Here is a 19,294-nt window from a genome sequence, read left to right as displayed (position 1 = left end):
CCCCCCCGTTTCAGCCAGACCCTAGCCACCTCCACACACACTCCCCACAACTCCACACAAACGCCCCTTCAATTCAGTTTCAATAAGCGGCACTCCAGTCGCACTAATGCCCTAATCAACAAGGGACCGGTCGACCCCCATCAGCCAATAAGAAGTGATGCATGCATTAGCATGTGTTTAACCTAGAGACAGAGTCATCTCACGCCAACCAATGAACAAGGGGCGCGGGGCTGGGGTTCTCCTTTAAGTCCTCTTTTGTGTCTGCGTGCGCTGCTGTACTGTGGCTGACCTCTGTGTTCCTCCAGAGGTGGACATAAGAAGAGAAGGGGCTCTGACGTGCTTATCCGAGCTTGAAACAGTGTGTGCTCAGAGACACAAAGCTGGAAGGAGAAAGAAACAAAATGGTCACCCGGGCTTGATATAGGATTGCTTTTTTGTGTTTTGTGTCTTTCCGCAGTACTCAAACGTGACGGACAGCCGTTCTGTGGCAGTGTCTCGCGTTACACACCCGTGGCCTGTGTGTCATGTCACATGCGGATGGCTTTTGCCCCGAGTCGATTGCTGGGATTTGCGTGTTCTCTACAGGCAGAGCAGATTCATGCTCCGAGGATTTGCTGTTTAATCTGTGGATCTGCATGACTGCAGTTCAGTTATTGTGTGTTTATGCCATGAGAATGAGCTCACTTCCTGCAAGGCCAAGTCATTAATAATCCTACCGTTTGTTTTCCCTCACAAGGAAGCAGAGACGAATGTTATTTTTGGACAAACTGTTGTCGAAAAACAAACTCCACTTCTGAGTTGGTTTTGAATCGATCGTCAAATTTGTATATTCTAAGAAATCCTTATTATATATGGATAGAAGATAGACCAGATTCACTTGCTGTACAATTGGTTTGTCTTACCTGGTCATAGTTCACCCGACATGTTGGAGTTCAACTATCAAAATACCAGTTTACTGTAAAGGATTTGTTGTGTGTTTTGGATCTGTCGTATGTACTATTTTCCAAGTTGGCTGTTTCTGATGTGCTCTTTGAGTGTGTGCTCTCCCCCCTGTTTTACTTTTTGTCATAACAAATTGCTCGGCACTGTCACTCAACATTTGCACGACTCCAGGTGTGTTTGTTTCTCAAAGTCAAACATCCAATATCCTCTTCTCTTTATTCACCTCTTCCTGTATGCTTTTCCTGTATCCTCATCCTTATGCGTTCCGTCAATCGCACGGCATCCGTTCCGACTCCTCTCTCCCCGCGTCTCTTTCTCTGTTTCAATTCTGTCTTTCGACTGAGCCCGCTGAGACAGCCCAGCGGCCGCGAGTATCAGCATAAATAACGCATGAGTGGGTGTAGCATTACCGTGGGCACACACATCACACGCACACACACACACGCACGGACGCACGCGCACGCACACACACACACACACACACACACACACACACACACACTGTAACACCACTCCTCCCTGAGAGGAAGGATGGGAAGGGATATCCCTGGAGATCATGTTCAATTTTTGTTTAAAGGAAGGGAGGCCACAATGCCTGTCAAAGCAATTTAAAATCTCCAGAATATATATATATATATATATATATATATATATATAATTTATACATATTGAGATGAAAGCAGAAGGTCATGCAAAGAACAACCGCCAACAGGGAGTGAGGAGCACTGGTCAGGGAAAACGGTGAACTCTCACACACTGACTTGCTGCCATGATGTAACCGGGCTTCACGTGTTGTGCTGGATGGTTTTGGCCTGTCCGCCTGGCTGTTGGTCCACCTATCTGTCTATCTATTTCTATTTTCTATCTATCTATTTATCTATGTTTGTCTCTATTACTCTCTATCTTTCTATCTGTATCTATATGTCTTTATGTCTATCTATCTATATATCTATCTATCTATTTATATATATATATATATATATATATATATATATATATATATATATGTATTTATATCTATCTGTCTATCTGTCTGTCTGTCTGTCTGTCGTTATCTCTCTCTCTCTCTCTCTCTCTCTCTCTCTCATGCTCTTTCTCTATATATCTATATATCCCTCTTTCTATCTATCTATCCAACCTCTACACAACAATCATTTATAGGTAATCAGGAAATATATTTCACTAAGGCTTTGTTTAAAAGGCGGCATTGTCATATATAACACATATATAATACATATCAGATATTTTCTCAGGCTGGAGAATCCCAACTGTCATAAAATAGACCAACACAGTTGCAACATATCTCCCTTGTTCTGTATCCAACAAAAACATTTTTGTTGTTTGAGTTGCAAATGATATCTTGCATTGTCAAATGAGGCGGTGGTAAACAAACATGAAGACACAAACCCCAGTAACCTCAAATTGTCCCGGCCAGTTGACTGTGATGTAAACCATGTAAACACACTGCCAGGTCCCAGTACACCCATTTCCATGACAACCAGTGCGGACAGGCCAGACCTGCCATCACGTCATTATGCTGTAAAAACTTGTCTACACTTAACATTCAATCTGGTCAAAATGTACAGCCAGACATTTATCTTTAATTGCAAAGTGAATTTTAAGCTATCCAGATTGGCCCACATGAGTCTAAACTTTGCCTAAATAGTTATTAATAAAGTGACATTCTTGGCTTCAGTGCAGAGGATGATTTTCAGGGCACACAGGGGCATAAATCAGTTGGGAGTCGAATGATAAAGCCCTTCTGAAAACAGAGAAAAGACAACGCCTATTGTGCGCCTCTCTCATCCCAGTGCAGTTGACTCGTTCCAAATTGGCAACTCCATCACAGTCGGCTACAGTAATACTTTCCACTGTGAGGGGTATAAACAAAGAGAGAGAAAAATATTTAGGCCTTGAGTTTTCATCTGGGCCCAATATTTCATAGTTTCCACTAAACACAGAGCCATTATATTCTTCCATTACTGTCAATATATGTAGCACTGTGTAAAATAATCCAACTGCAGCTCTAAACATTCATTATCCTAATCGACTCGTAAGCACAGTGACTGTGGTGTAATTTATTTTTTTCTTTTCCTTCAGAAGTAAAGGTGCCGCGGATGGAATTATGAAAAGAGAGCGAGAAAACGCTGTTGATGGGGACGGTTGAGGGTGGGGTTGTGGGGGTTGCATCGGGCGGTGGAAAATTACAAATCAGCCACGATTTGTATGCTTCACACCGTCGGCACACTTCTCTGCCCTGTAACGCTGCAGGTTTTTAACCTTGAATTCACAAATATGCGTTGATCGTAAAAAGAATGAAGGCAATTTCAACCCTAATACTTTTTTTACGAGAACACAACGGTCAGATGAAATGAGGCAGACTAAAAGCTCTATGAAAACACTTAGGGAACAGACAGACGGACACCGACATAAAGAGATGGGTGGAGGAACACAAAACTAAGAGGGAGGGCTCACTAGGGGCAAAGAAGAGTAACCACCATCAGGCGCTAAGATGGCAGAACGCTGTCTCCATATCCTGTTTGTTGGCCCAGCTCATCGTGCAGACATTGGTCTTGCGGTAAAATCCAAGAAGGACAGACATACACCTGGCAGATGACGGGAAAAAAAAATAAAGTGCTTCCAGTTCCAGGACTGTAACAACTGTCAGAAAAAAATGTTTGGCGGCAATTTCAGCGAGCAGTCTTTGAATCCGTGAAATGAATGCTGAATCCTGAGCTTCGTTGCTGTGTGTCTTTGGCTCAGGGCAAGCCTGTCCGGGAGGCTGAAGTGAGCTGATGTTAGAGGAGTACTCAAGAGCTGTCAATGAGTGTCAGTGTTGGCAGGAGGGCGAGTCCTGTGACGATGTCTAAGGAGATTTGGCACCACGGGCAGTGTGAGACAGGTAGAGGCTGCAGCAGCCCAGATGAGGCTTGGCAAAGACTTTTATTTGGAGCACAAGCTGTAGAGGCAGAGATGAATGAGTATGCCCTGCCCTGCTCATACTGGGCCACCACAACACGCCAGCGCAGAGAAAGAGCCAGGTCCCCCCCCCCCATAGGATTGCCAAGTGAGCTTATGACGAGAAGGTGTTGGACAGAGTCTGGAACAAAACCGATGGTCGGTGGTGAAAACCCTCACCTGGATCAGACTCCCTGCATTAATCAGCACTCCATTAACCCTTCAAAAACATGACGTCACTTTGTGGGTTTTTTTCCCGTTAGAATCGTAAGGAGGAGCCACAAGGTCCGGCCAAACTGGATAAATATGGTACATTAAGAACAAAAAGATTTATGTAGAATGGGGTGGATGTGATTTGGCCAAAAAGAATGGACACACCAAAGGCATGAGGCACTGATTAATGTGAGACCGACCATCAACTGCCTGTTTGTGGTTATCAGGGTGGAAAGCAGGCAGGCTTAACCTTCTGGCACAATCTTTACCCGTCCCCATCCCCGTCCCCCCACCCGCTCCTCTTCTCTGGCTCTCTACCATGACAACATAATTACTTGTTGATTAGCCTTGACTAGAGAGTGTATCAATACCGTTTTAATTGCTCAAGGGTTGTGGCTGTGCAGTAATCACCAGCGGGAGGTGGAGGGGCGGGGGTGGGGGGTGATTGAGTGCAGCCAATGAGTGGAGCCGTAATCGGGTCGAGGAGACAGGATTAAACGAATCAGTTTGCTTCAAGCCGGCTGAGACATGTTTGCTATCAGCGAAAGGGAATTTGTTCAGGATTAAATGATCAAACCTCGTGAATCTATCGTGGCAAAGTTTGGCTTCAACAGAGTCGGAGCACCCTGTCACAGAACGATAATTTAAGTCTTTAACGTTGCTGGGACTGGGTATAAAGACGAGATGTAAAAAGGTCTGCGTTTCTTTGACTTTTTATACCCAGTATGACCCTGGTAGCCATTGGTGGATGGTACCTGGACACTGTTAAGAATCATGCAGTTTGTAGAGATATACTGAGATTGGAAGCAGTTAACCGTTAACTGTTTACTGTTTGGATTGGGCAGTTGGTAAATTAAGCTCTGAGTGGCAACAACAAACACTGTGGAACAGTGTTTGTTGTTGCCACTCAGTGACAGCTTTAAACCTGTCGCAATCATCATCATCATCATCATCATCTTTATTTGCCAGACTCAAAGTCCAAAAGAACACACAACTACACATAAAAAACAAGAATATTAAAAAAAACAAGCAAACAAACAACAAACAAAAATCACAAGCATTTATAAAAGACATTCATACCAGTACTTCCACATTGGTGACTGGTACCTAATTCCACTGCAGCTGGGATTGATCAACAGAGTTATGTTGTTCTGTGACATATTCAAGCGACAGATGAATTTGTACAACAAATTCCTCAGTGCTGTGCTCTAAAGGTGCTGACCCCTGCATTACAGAATAGGGCACTAGCACTACAGCTCATTGACTTCCTTAGTATGATCCTTAAGCAGTCATTATAAGAAACCTGCAACTTCTGAAGGCTTGCCTTTTTAAATTTTACTCATGGGGTGCAGTGTATAATGGGGTACAGTATGCTTTAAAAAGTTTTTACATCCTCTGAGCACATATGAAATTTCCTGACAGAATATTCGCTTGGGCATATAACATGCAACATTGTCTATAAATATCATCATCATCAGATATCTGGTCTGTGATGAGATGACCCAGGTATTTAGTTTTCTTACAGACATCCAAAACTTGTCCTGACAGACAGACATCTGGAAAACACAGCTCTTTGTCACCTTTAGTTCTACATATCAGAACAACACTCTTTTTAGCATTGTATTGCACATCATGTTTCATGCCATACTCAGAACATATATTCAGGAGCTGTTGAAAGCCAGCACTGCTAGGGGAGAGGATAGCCAAGTCATCCGCATACATAAAATGGTTTACCAAAGAGTTTCCAATCATACAGCCAGTTCTGCATACATTTAGTTGTTTGGATAGTTCATCCATGTAAAGGTTAAATAGAGCTGGTGAGAGTAGCCCCCCCCCCCCCGATGCACACCATTACTTACACCAAAGGAAGCAGAGACACTGTTGCCCCATTTGACCTGCATTCTCTGTTTGGCATACCAATAGGACAGAATCCAATGCTATCCGGGGCACCCCTTTGGCTCAGTTTCTTAAAAAGCTTAAGATGATTAACCCTATCAAATGCCTTAGATGCATCAATAAAACCAAGTACAATAGATGAATTTCCTTCAAGGCATAGATACACAAATCAGTCCCAAGTTTTGCTTTAAAACCAAACTGATTGCAAGTGGTACCCAATATCTGAGTCAATTCTAGGATTAAACAAATGAATGGTAATAGTAATGCATTGATAGCAACTATTGTTTCAGAAATAAATCCATTGGACAACTTTTATCCGAGATGTATTTAAATGGTGCTATCTCTTTACCATCAGGGTGATAATCCTTTTGCACTTTGGAGATTCCTCATGATGCATGGCCTTCAATGACAGCTGCAGGGATTGCTTTCCTAATACCTGTAATCACGTTGTTGGCATCATCACTACCTTGTTATTACATTTAAATCCTTGACGATGGACTGATATATTATCCATGTGATTATATGGTGTGTGTATATATACACACATGTATATATCATTCCATCATCTGCTAAACCTGAGCTAGAGCAATAAAGGAAATGCATCATTGGGGTGGTCTCTGACCAAAAAGGCTGTTTGATCATTTTGTGTTTGTTTACTGTGATTAAGTAGAGTTTAAACATAAAATTCTGCATGAATGGAATGTATATAAATGTACCTATTTTTATCTGCAGATGAAGTAACTGCATGTGGCCATAGGCACATGTACAGCCTCATGTTCGATTAGGAAAGCAAACAGTTCTGTTCGTCCTCTCTGTTCCTCACTGAACAACCGCTGCTGTGTGCATAATTCCCACCATGATCCCGCTATCTATTATCTATTGTTATCTCTTCTATTCCTGCTGTCTTGGCCTTACACCCACATGCACGCGCACACACACACGCACACATACACACACACACACACACACGCGCAGAAAACACATGCATACACACGCATATACCCACACACATCGCACACACACACACACACACACACACACGCACACACACACACACACACACACACACACACACACACACATACAGCAGGCATGAGTTTTGAAGTTATAGTCAAGTGACTGTCAGCACTGGATATATTGTATATTGCATTATATAGTGTCTAGTCTTGGGTGATAATACTCATGTTAACTAAAACACAGAATGTTACTGTGCAAAGGTTACCATAGTGCAATACTCTGAAAGCTATGGTTGCATGCACTGCATTCGTCTGCAGACAATAACGACATTTTCAAGCACTGTCTTCAGAAAGCAAGCGATTCTTTCAGTGGAATCACACCAATATATATAACAACAAGGCATTGTGTGAGGCTGCTATGGGGTATAATTAGACAGTATGGAAATCAGAGGCAGACAAAATGTGTGAATAAAAGCTCTTGAGAAAGTTTGACACTTGCAAAGAACGAGCCATTAAACCCGGGTAAGATCAAGTAAGAATTAAAGAGTCACGATTTGATCCATTTTGCATCTGAGACATTTATTCCATGACAAAAAACAATTACCAATTGAAATGCCACTAATCCTGGCAGCATAACTAACTCCTGGTTTTTAATGTATCGAAAACGGCATGGAGACGATTATGTCTGTGCTTCCACTACACCAGCCACTAATGAATCGTTGCTGACAAACTGTCCGTCGGAATGCAGATGGGGAAAAAAGCCTAGGCAGCAGGCAAACTTGCTTTCTCCTGGTCTGTATTCTGTCTTCCTCCTGTTTGAAATGACTCGGTGCATTTCAATAATGAAACGAGCGGCAGAGAAAAAGCATCTCAAGAAATCCATAGTCAATTCACTTTTTCGTCACACACACACGCACTCGCACACACTCAAGCTTGCTCACACACACACACACACACACACACACACACACACACACACACACACACACACACACACACACACACACACACACACACACACACACAGACTTTCAGGATTTGGTCCAGAGACTATTCACTGACAGACATGTTTTAATCCTTTAAAAATGCACAAAAAAAAGCTTATCTTGTGAGAAACCGGCATTCAAATCAATTGTCCAATCTGCTGCAAGCTCTTTGGAAAAATATTCAGCACAGAAAGTGTGAGGGCCCGTGTAAATGATTTAAGAGTGTTAAAGGAGAGGGCGTTAATGGAAGAGAACCAAACGGCCAGTATTACGCCCTAAACCGCTGGAGAAATAGTTTTTAATTCTAAAATGGATTCAGTAATGTTCTGTGCTGTGTTGTGCCATTTGGCAGTGTTCCCTGGAAAGAGAAATGCATGAGAAAAACAAGAGTGATGACCCAGTTGTTAACAAGATGTGGTTAGCCCTTTTTTTCAGTCTGTTATCAAAGACTCCCTTGCTACCAACGACGCTGTGCTCATGCAGCCATCCCTCAGCATTATATCAATTTACGTGAAACACAGTTTCAGCAAAGCAATCCCATTTGTCTAATGGCCATCGGAAACCAATGAACTCGGCCTCCGGAAAACACACTGCACTGTGCTCGGATTAGTTGAGCAATAGTGAGTGCTTTTTGAATTGGCCACAATAAGGGACTGATGCAGCTAAGCATAAAGGAAGCTTACAAACAGGCTGGCTGCTCATAAATATAATCATTTAGAGAATCTCTACTCGTTAGTTTCAGACTAGAACATTTCATGTTTTCTTTTGTACAGAGTACAGTTCTGCACTGCAGAATGGAACAGCATCCAAGCTATTTAATATATCTCTACATATACAATAATACCTCACTTAAAACGACCAGACCTGATGGATCTCATTAAGGTGTAGTCCCTCTCTCATGTGTCTTTCAGACAGTGAGCGTAGAACAACCAGGCCTTCCATTAAAATCCTTGTTTCTTTACTCCCATTCCGGTCCCTTCTGTCTTTGTCATTAATGAGTGTGCTCCGAGAGAGTTCTTTTTCAACTGCTTTAGAACAAAAGCACATCACCCTAGCTTACATCGCTTGTGTTTTTGCCGTAGACGGCAGCATTTTGACTTCAGGCGTGGAACACTTCCTTTACTCCACAGCTGTTCTTTTACTTAAAAAATCCTCCCACATCAAGTGTAACAGCGTAGCGTTTCAACGTGTGCGGCATGTGTTTTCTTTCCTTCTTTTGAGGCACTTTCTTCCAGCATGGCACCATCTGGGTTAAGGGTCAGGCTAGGTAGGGCTTTTACTGCGTATGGGGGAAGGAGGGTGGGGGTAGGGGGGGGTCGTCACAGGTCCCTGTTGAGTCGGAGCCTCTGGTCCCTGATGTGTTGCAGGAGGATCCTCCCCCGCTGCTCCACGCTGCGGACCAGGGGCCGCAGCCCGGGGGCCCCGCCATGGCCCTCCCAGAACTCCCGGTCCGAGTACAGGGACCGCAGCAGCCGGCCCTCCAGACACCCGGACTGGAGCACCGACACCGCCCGCTCTGGGAACCTGGGGACAGAGAGAGTCGGGTCTAGAGATCCAGCCTCCAAACTCAGACGCATCCCAGTAACCGGTTGTTGTTGTTGTTGTTGTTTTTTGAGGAATATATTTATTACATTTTCAAATATAACAACACACAGACATATACAATTATACACATACAAAACAAATCAAAAACAAACAAAGTACAAGCCAATAATAATTTTTTTAATAATCTAAAAAAGAGATAAGAAGATATCTCTAATCTATAAGAAGATATATTACAACCTGAATTTCCTATACTGAAATTATGCTCTGAGATATTGTACTGCCAGCATACTATGGCAGTCTTAAGTATCAAGCAAACACCTTGATTGGTGGCTCTCTTTCTCTTCTTCATCTGTTTACTTTGATCATGAGTATATTTGAAGATGGGTGATGGGATTGAGATGTCCTCACTTTGAGGATGGCCCATAAAGGAGACTTGCTGATTCAACCGCACAACATATTTGATGGGCGAGTCCCTATAACCCTTACCAACACTAACTGTAAAAGAAAGTCTATTTACAAGTGAAAATCCATTGGTCTTTTCCAAATGCATGGCCAGGCCTGAGCCCATGCCATTGAAGCTTATGTTACTGCTGCTGCAGTCCAATCATCATCATTCCTGTGGTCCGTTTATGTCTTCCGTCCGGTCCATTTGGGGGGAATGGAAAAACATTTGGTGTCCAGTTCCTTATCTGCAGTTTGAGTATGTAGGTCTTCTATCCTTCCCCGCAATGAAATGTATTCCGACTTTTTAATGGAATGTCTCAGTCGACGGGGGAATTCCGGGAACGCACTCAGCACATGGAGGGACCGCTAATTGAAAGAACTTGTCTAATCAGCCCGAGCATGTGACAAAATCCTAACGAGCTTGCAGTAAGTGTAATATAGAGCCTGTTTACAGAGTGTGAAAAAGAAGAAAAAATAACTTTTTCTTTTCATCTGTGTTCTGTAAACGACAGCTGAGCACTTCAAAACAAGCTACTGGTGTTGTCGTTTGTGTGCGTCGACAAGTAGGGAGGCGGCAGCACAACTCTACAGATATGGCAGCAATGTGTGAATACTCACTCGTCTATGCCTTCAACCAGCCGGAAGTTAAGGTTGTCTGCAGGCTGGTGGGGTCTGCCTGCGTTGTCTATGAACACCATTCTGGAAGGATCCGTCTTCCTCACCTATAGGATTAATGAAGAAACATGTAAAAATGAAATACGAGTAAAATTGAGAACTGAGAGCAAGATAACTAGTGAAATAGCAAACCCCGCAGCAATGTATACTGTATTAAGGGATTTAAATGCAAAAAAAATAGTAACGTCATTCCTAAGGGTTTTTAAGGGTCTATGTAGGTATAATTAGCTATTGGAGAATAGTATTTTTATAACCACAAGATATTTATCACATATTTCCATATATGACATTGAATCATAATAATCTCAAACGTATCATTACATTCATATTAGTACAAAATTGTACCTTTACTGCACATTCTTCAAATAAAACATTTCAAACTGCATTTTCGAAACGTCCATTATACAAACGTCTCTTACTTAAGCAATAGATCACGACAGGCTGTGGTATGTGCTCATTATACCACAGTTAAGGTATAATGAGAACATATCACTGACTGAAGTGATCTCTTGCTTTTATAAAACGATTACGTAAGTATGGCGAAATGAAAGTCATAGACACCCTCAATTTTGAAAAAGCGAGAAAGTCGGAAAAGCATTTTTTTTAACGAATTCAAAAAAGTAGTCCCTCCTGGCTGCCTGCAAAGTGTACGGCGGTTGCTATGCAACACACTGTAGCGTCCTTCAGAGAGAAGGCTAGGCTAGAGACGGTAGCTTGGTTCGCTGGCAATTTAGCCTACTATCGAGTTCACTCACCGTGTGCCTATTGCTTTACAACATTTCCACCCTCTCCATCAACATATTTTTAGGCTTCAATGAACTATGCTATTGCTTTTATATATAAATAAACAACAGTTCAAGTTAGGCGAGGAGTGATACAGAACTCTGTAAACTGAACGGGCGTCATAGCTGTGTGTATACGCTCATATATATCTGTTATATATATAACAGTTGGGAACCAATCAGATCGCTTGATTTAAGCCACCCATTTTTAAATTTATTTTACACCACTGCATGGTGATGCAGTAATGTTTATTCATTTAGTAATACTGTTAAGTACGTTGTATTCCTTCACACCTTCACCCCCTCCATGTTAGCTGGCAGCATTGCTACCGGTACCGGCGGTTTCTTTTACCAGGATGTGCACCAGCACCAGCTCCTTGTCGTTACGACACTTGACATACAGGAGGTTCTCCACGCAGGACTCCTCCGGGTCGGGTCTGAAGCCACAGCAGCAGCGGTCAAGTCTGTCGTTCACCTGGAGCCACAAGGACAGAACTCGATGTGGCATCCCCATGGCAACTGAATACACCAGGGGAGCGATGAAGCTTCTTCATTAAATCGGGCTGGAAAGAAACAGTTCATGAACCCTCAAACGGGTATAGACGCTCGGTCGAAAGCTCTTCTCGAAATGGAGGTGATAAATAAAAAGGTGTTTATTTAACATCCTTTTTATGCGTGTTTGGATTCTGGTGTTAAAATGCGATGTCGCTGACATCTAACCTTCTGAAGTGAGAGAAACACACATTGAGTCACTGAGCGGGTTCACACTGAGATGTGTGATCTCCGGTCCAACGTTCTTTTGATTGCTTTGTGTGTGTGTGGGTGTGTGTGTGTACATCAACAGGCACACACACACACACACACACACACACACACACAAGGACACACACAGGCATGTGTTAGTGCACGGAGGCATGTGACTCTGATGGTGTGCTGTGTGTGGTGGTGACAGGCGCCTGTGAAGGCAGTGAGTGCTGAGAGAGGACCTCTTTTCTCTCACGTCTCCGTGGCGCTCGGAGAAGACTTCTCGCCCTGTCGCCATGCTCAGCCTTCGCACTGTGACCTCTGAACCCAGGCAGGGCCCGCTGCACTCGCACCGCTGAGGTACAGATGGGAAAGCCCCTGGGATCCCACACGATTCATTCGCCTTTTGTTTTTGATTTACCGTTTTTATATTTTAGATGCATTTTGTTTTGTTTTGTTTTAATGAAGGCGGTTATCATCTGAGGAGTCAGCCACGCTACCTTATCCCTGAATACACATTTTGGCCCAAATACAAACATTAATTTGCCTACATTATATAAATGTTAGATGATTATCCTATTCCGACAGCCGATGCTGTTAAAAGGAATCACTTGTATCACTTATACGACATCATATGCCAGAGAGCAGCTATTGATTGACTTATTCATGGATATCAATGTTAGTTCGTTATCACAAACAATATCAATCTCTCTGATGAGGAGTAGTTGGAACTGTTGAAAAGCAAGAACGGCAACGTGTTTCTTAAAATGCAAATATGTCTCATTAATTTCCTCTCCTCTATTTGAGCTGTATTGGCTCATCCTGACCCCCCCTGTGGTTCTCAACAGGGAGTTCTCTGCTCACAACCTGCATGGGCTAACTTATTCCTGTTCATCTAATAGTTTTGGGCTCATTAACACTGGAAAAGTTGCGGCTTAAACGCCAGTTCAACCACTCATTTGATTGCGTACTTTCGGTTAAGCTGCAGCGGTGGGGGACCACATGCGGTTACGAAAAAAGCACAGAATCAACTTTTCGGGAAAGTCACGCTGCGGGGGGACAATCAGGGAAGCCGGCGATCAGACCGGAAGACGCCCACGGGGAGAAGAACCTTGTTTACCACGTAATGTTTAGCATTGTAGCATTCCGCTATTTACCGAGCAATCGCCAAGATGGAAGAGAGACTGATCGCCGCCTTGTTGTCCTTTCTAGAGCAACCCGGCCATGAAGGAGCGGTTTAAGTTGTGACCCTCCCACATTGCCGCAGCAGTTTGCGGTAATCGCCGTGAAGCCTGATCCAGTGCGACTGACCCTGTGGAGTGTGGGTCGATGGCGGCTGGTTTAGGGCAGCCTCACCCGGCCCAAGCCCCACTGATTGGCCTCTGGCACTGGGTGAGGCTGCACACCTGTTCAGCCTCAGAGATCAGTGTGCACACGTTAAACCGGCCTCATGTTCTGTATAACTATACTCAACCTCCGCAATAAACCGGTTTCAACATCAACCCCCCCAGCGTCCTTGGTCTGGAGGAGTCCAGTCAAAGCCACCTAATTGGCATGTAGCAAAGGACATTGTTCCAGAGCCCTTGGTGTGTGTGTTTCTGTGTTGGCGTGTCTGTGCCGGCATGCTTTTGCATGTGTGTATTTGCATGTGTCTTAACGTTTATATGTGCAAGTGTGCGGGTGTGGGTGTGTGTGAGTAACTGCATATGCATGTGTCTGTGTTTGTGTGTGTGTGTGTGTGTGTGCATATGAGATTGTGTATGCATGCATGAATGTGAGTGCTTGCTTGTGTGTTTGTGTGTGTGTGTGTGTGTGTGTGAGAATCATAATTGCGCCTGGGAGTGTCCTTCACACCAGTACTGGGTATTGTACAGTACTAGGGAGGTGTTGAGGTGTTGGGCTGGCGTCAGGGGCGGGGGGGCGGAGGGGGGGTGGGGCTGTGGGTGGGGAACAAGTGTTCACAGCCCCACTCATCAGCTCTCAGCGGATCAATAGCACGCTATTAGTGCTTGGCCCTGTTACAGCAACCGACCGCTGGCAGCCCTAACAGGAACGGGCTGCTTCATGGATTATTCATGCTCCACCCACCCCCCCCACCCACCCACCCACCCACCGCACAGCCGAGATGGGTGTTAGATACACATTCAATCTCAGTGCATGGGGTGGGGGGGGGGGGGGGGGAAAGGGAGACGGGGGGGACAGAACAAAGCAGAACAAAACGTCTGAAAGGTCGCGTGAAATTAAACGGCGAGGTGCTGCGATGCTTTTGTGTGGTGACAGGACGTGGTCACCGTGTGACCGGGTTGGGGGGAGAGTGTTTTTAACGTGATTTTTTTTGGTGTATGGATGTATGATCACGTACACAACCAGCATGGAACCCCATAGTTGTTATTTGTGTTTAGTTCGGTCTGATGATTGCTTTTGTCAACTTCGTCTCGTTCCTGTTTTCATTGTTTTGTTTCTCTAAGCAAAGAGTTTTGAGGCGGCGTCGCTGAGTGAATAAATAAACAGTTGAGTCTCATTATCTACACCTCATGACCGAGTCAGACTTATTAAAACACACACACACACACGCACAAAAGCACGCACACAACCCCGTTTCAAAAGCACCGTGGCTAATAATTGGGATTTAACAAGTTCACTCACATTGGCAATCACACTAGACACACACACATACACACACACACACACACAGTGCACTCCACTTGTACACGTACACACACACACACACACACACACACACACACACACACACACACACACACACAGTGCACTCCACTTGTACACGTACACACAGAAACACACACACACACACACACACACACACACACAAAAAGTCATTATGCGCGGTGATCAGGAGGACTCCGCCCTGATGCGGCGGCGGCGGCGGCGGCGGCAGTAACCTCCGTACCTGCACGAGCTCATCAGTCACAGACTGCGTATCTGATTTATAATTGGGCCCCCGGATCCTGAGCGACGGGCGCAGCGACCCGTCCTCCTCGCCAAGGGCGTCTAATCAGGAGTGATAAACGGAGCACTCTGGAGCGCCGCAGGCCGCCAGGGCGCTCCCGATCCGCCGCGCAGCAGGGCGGCCCGGGGGGACGGGGGGGCGGGGGGGGGGGCGGGGGGGGCGGGGGGGTTTTTTTCGGAGGACCGGCCGCGGTGCCACTCGCCATTTTAGACGTGGTTTGAGCCCGGAGGACCGGACGAGGCCAGACGAGGTGTCTTGTTGTTCAGGCTGGCAGTCGGCCCGTTATACAATGAGGTTCAGGGCTCCTCTGGTACCAATGTGTGGACGTGCATATGTCCTTGTAGGCGTGGCGAAGTGAGTCACCCTCTCCGTCATATCCCGTTCAGATATCCAGTCTGCGTCCCTGTCTGTCTCTCCGTCTCAGTGTCTGTCTCTCCGTCTGTCTGTCTGTCTGTCTGTCTCACTGTCAATCTGTCTGTCTCTCCGTCTGTCTGGCTTTATGTCTGTCTGTCTCTCTCTCTCTCTCTCTCTCTCTCTGTCTGTCTATCTCTCTATCCATCTCTCTGTCCGTCTCTCCAGTCTGTCAGTCTGTCTCTCCGTCTGTCTGTCTGTCTGCCTGTCTGTCTCTGCGTCTGTCTGTCTGTCTGTCTGCCTGTGTCTGTCGTTCAGTTTGTGTGTATGTCTGTCTGTCTGTCTCTCCATCTGTCTGTCTGTCTCTCCATCTGTCTGTCTGTCTCTCCATCCGTCTGTCTGTCTGCCTGTACTGTCTGTCTGTTAGGTCTCACAACCCACAGGCTAAATTTCTGGTTTATGTAACCGGCTCTTTATCGGCTCCTCTCTCATTGAAGACAGAACTGTAAACACGAATTAAACAAAGACGGAAAACAAAATGGAGCTCTTTGTTCTGCTTTGACTCGGGCTCCGGGCTCTGTGTCACCACCGTGCATTTGTCCTCGTTTCATTGTACCAGTCAGCGGTTAGCTCCGCATTACAGACTGACGGAGCGGACTGCTGCTTGTCGAAATCGCTCTGACCTCCGAACGAAACGGTTTGCCGGGTCACGGCCCTCTCCGGAGCACCGGGAATCGACGAAACGACAGAGATGTCTATAGCAAAATGCCACTGAACCCGGCGTTGTCCCGGCGTTGCCTCCTGACTGTCAATGTGACCCGGGCCGAGACTCGGCAGAGAGCTGCTTGTTGATGGAGTCTGAGGCACACTGTGGAGGTTGTGGGGTGGGAGGTGGTGGGAGGGGATGGGGGGATGGGGGGGGGTTGGGGGGAGGGGGGGGGGGGTCTTCCCTTTGAAGTCACATATGTTGCGCCTTCTGGCGGAGGACTTAAATCCCTGGAGAGCCTTCATCTCACCTTCATCTTCCTCACCGCTGTTCTGCACACTTTCTTTCTCTAACGGGCCTCGCTCTCTCTCTCTCTCGCTCTCTCTCTCTCTCTCTCTCTCTCTCTCTCTCTCTCTCGTGAATACTCCGAGTGCCGCACCCACCCTGCCCAGGAATGGGAATCATTTTCATAACCTGCTGCTGACCATAATTAAACGATTGTCTGCGAGCTGAATGGAACCAGATGGGGGTTGGGGGGGGGGAAATAAAACATTAACTTCCGAAGACTCTTAAGAGGACAGTTATTCTTCTTACTTCTCCCTCATGTTCTCACCTGGAGCAGGAAGTCAAAGAGAGCGAGCCTCCCCCACTCCGAGTGGTTGACCCCCACGCAAGGCGCAGAGTTCAGCTCCGCTTCCTTCCCACAACGCACTCTGAGCAGCTCCTGGTACTGGAGCCAGCCGAGCGCCACCGAGTTCTGGTCGTTGTCGCCGTCGTCCAGGTGCTGGATGTCGGGGTCCCACCAGACCACGGGTCTGGGGGCGCCGCTGGTGTACTTGTAAGGTAAGACGTCGCTTTGCGGAAAGGTCCGGAGCACGGCGGGCAGGGCCCGGTTCAGTCCCAGGACGCGGTCCAGGTGGAAGGCCAGCACCTCGTACCAGTCGCCCGGGCGCTTCACCAAGGAGCAGCTCCCCCGGCGGCACCGCTCACCGTGGCTCTCCGGAGCCACCCGCCGCTGCAGTGCATGCTGGGTCGTCTGGTGCCCACCGAGTTCTCGGCTGGATGTCTGATGAGAGAGAGACGAAGCGGACTCGATTGATGAGTAATAGGATCAACAGGCATTAACAGCATCTCTGACGGATAGAGGGAGCCGAATGTTAATCTCTTGATAGACTTGATTATATCAGACCCATAGATCAAAATACTTCTACTCCCTTTAATTAAATTGTACCATGAATGATTTATGTCTTTTATTTTGATCCGTGCATCTAGAGACGTACGCTGTGTTCAGCAGGGCTCGTGGATCGTCTCCAAGTTTTTTGCAAATTGACAGAGAAACCCGTTATTAAACCAGAGATCATTTAGACTGCAGGCGAGCCCCGAAGTCCAGAGGGCAACCACTAACAAGACGCTCACCCGTTCAACTCTCGACATGAACAAGAATTCAAATTCCACTGCCAAGCCTCTACAGCCGCCCTTTTTTTTTACGAGAAAAGGGGGAATACATTCCAACAAACAACACGTTCACCTTTGCACTCCGCTGGAAGCTCTCGGCGTCCAGGGCTGCCTGGAGAACCTGCCCGTGAGCAGGGACCCTGGCCTTGCTCACCACCTCTCCGGAGGCGAGGAGCTCCATCTTCTCCAGGTCGTCGTCGCTGAGCCACGGGGTGTCCGCCGGGCTCCTCCGGATCTTTCTTCGGTCGCCGTCGGGGAAATCCTGCCGTCTGTGGTTCTGACACCCGGCGCTATCGTCTTCCTTCGCTTTCTTGCGGTCCGCCGGATCCGGGTCGCTCGGCCCCCTCTCAGCCGGCTCTTTTGAAATGTGACGCTGTTCTTTGAGAACACCGCCGGGCCTTTTCACGGCTCGCTGCTCCTTACAAACCCTGTCCGATTCCCTCAAGTGCTTTGTCCCACCTTTCATCTTCTCTGAACCGTTGTCACGCTCCGGAAACGCTCTGATCGGATGCCTGCCCTTGTCCAATCGCGGGTGTGCGCGGGTCTTTTCCTGTGTTCCGGCGAGCTCGCCTGCAGGCCGGCTAATTTTAGCTCGGAGGTTGGCCTGCGCGTCTCCTCCTCTGTCTCCCTGTTTCGGGCTCCTCGCTGGGGTGTGTTCTAGCGGCGGGATAAGGCCTGCGGTCTGGCCCTCTGCAGTATGATTGTGTGTTCTGGGGAACGGCTGCACCACAGTGGCGTGGTGAGCGGGCTTAATTCTAGCCCTCGGCCCTGGGTTGTTGACTGTAAACCGTGGAAGGGGGGAACGGAGGCCATTTGCGGGGCGCTGGCCGACGCCTGACCTCTCCTTCCTTTTGAAAGCATTCCCTCTGCCGCTGTTTTTGTTCTGCCTCCTCCCTCCTCCTCCTCCTCCTCCTCCTCCTCCTCCTCCTCCTCCTCCCCCATCGGCCCCATGGGCGTCTTCGGTTGCAGCCACTCTCCCATGTCCTCCCGCGTGGCCCGCCCCTCTGGCAGGAGGCCCGGCGAGGGGCTCTCGCACCCCGCCCGGGCTGCGCCTCCAGGACCCGCTGTGGAGGTTGGGCAGCGGGGGGAGTCGGAGGGGAAGCAGGGGGCCCGGGTCTCCACCGGCCCTAAGGCTCAACCCGGGGGCCGCCGCCGCCGCCCCCGCGGCGGAGCTCAGGGCCCGGGAGGGGCGGCGGGCCCCGCGCGCCGGTGGGGAGGGGGGGGCGGGGACGGCGGTGAACATCAGCATGGACGCGGCGAGGGAGAGCAGGACGACGGAGCAGAGAAGGGGGAGGAGACATCGTTGAACGCAGCAGCGATTCGACCTCGCCCTCCTGCCGGCCTGGAGAGAGAGACGGGCAGAGAGATGGTGAGTAGGGAGAGAGAGAGAGAGAGACAGAGAGAGAGAGAGAGGGACAGAGAGAGACAGAGAGACAGAGAGAGAGAGAGAAAGGGACGGAGAGAGAGAGAGAGACAGACAGACAGAGAGAGAGCGAGAGAGACAGAGAGAGAGAGAGAGAGAGAGAGAGAGAGACAGAGAGAGAGAGAGAGAGAGAGAGGGACAGAGAGAGACAGACAGACAGAGAGAGCGAGAGAGACAGAGAGAGCGAGAGAGACAGAGAGAGAGAGAGAGAGAGAGAGAGTTATTTTATTATTTATGTTATTTTATT

General features: G+C 47.2%; 1 protein-coding gene across 1 annotated transcript; it reads right to left on the bottom strand.

Annotated features, from left to right (window-relative positions):
- Positions 1-9,270: 9,270 nt before the first annotated feature.
- gask1a (golgi associated kinase 1A) lies at positions 9,271-18,873 on the bottom strand (the record flags this gene model as incomplete). The annotated part of the gene is made up of 6 exons (XM_084471879.1): positions 9,271-9,475; positions 10,559-10,662; positions 11,750-11,872; positions 16,783-17,235; positions 17,698-18,345; positions 18,598-18,873. The coding sequence occupies 6 exons, from the start codon at positions 18,871-18,873 to the stop codon at positions 9,271-9,273; spliced, it is 1,809 nt and encodes a 602-aa protein (XP_084328005.1).
- Between the last annotated feature and the right edge of the window lie 421 nt (positions 18,874-19,294).

Source organism: Micromesistius poutassou (genome assembly GCF_964030765.1).
Source record: "Micromesistius poutassou genome assembly, chromosome: 8".
NCBI lineage: Eukaryota > Metazoa > Chordata > Actinopteri > Gadiformes > Gadidae > Micromesistius > Micromesistius poutassou.
Note: the sequence above shows the minus strand (reverse complement) of the source record. Positions and strands in the feature narration are given on the sequence as shown.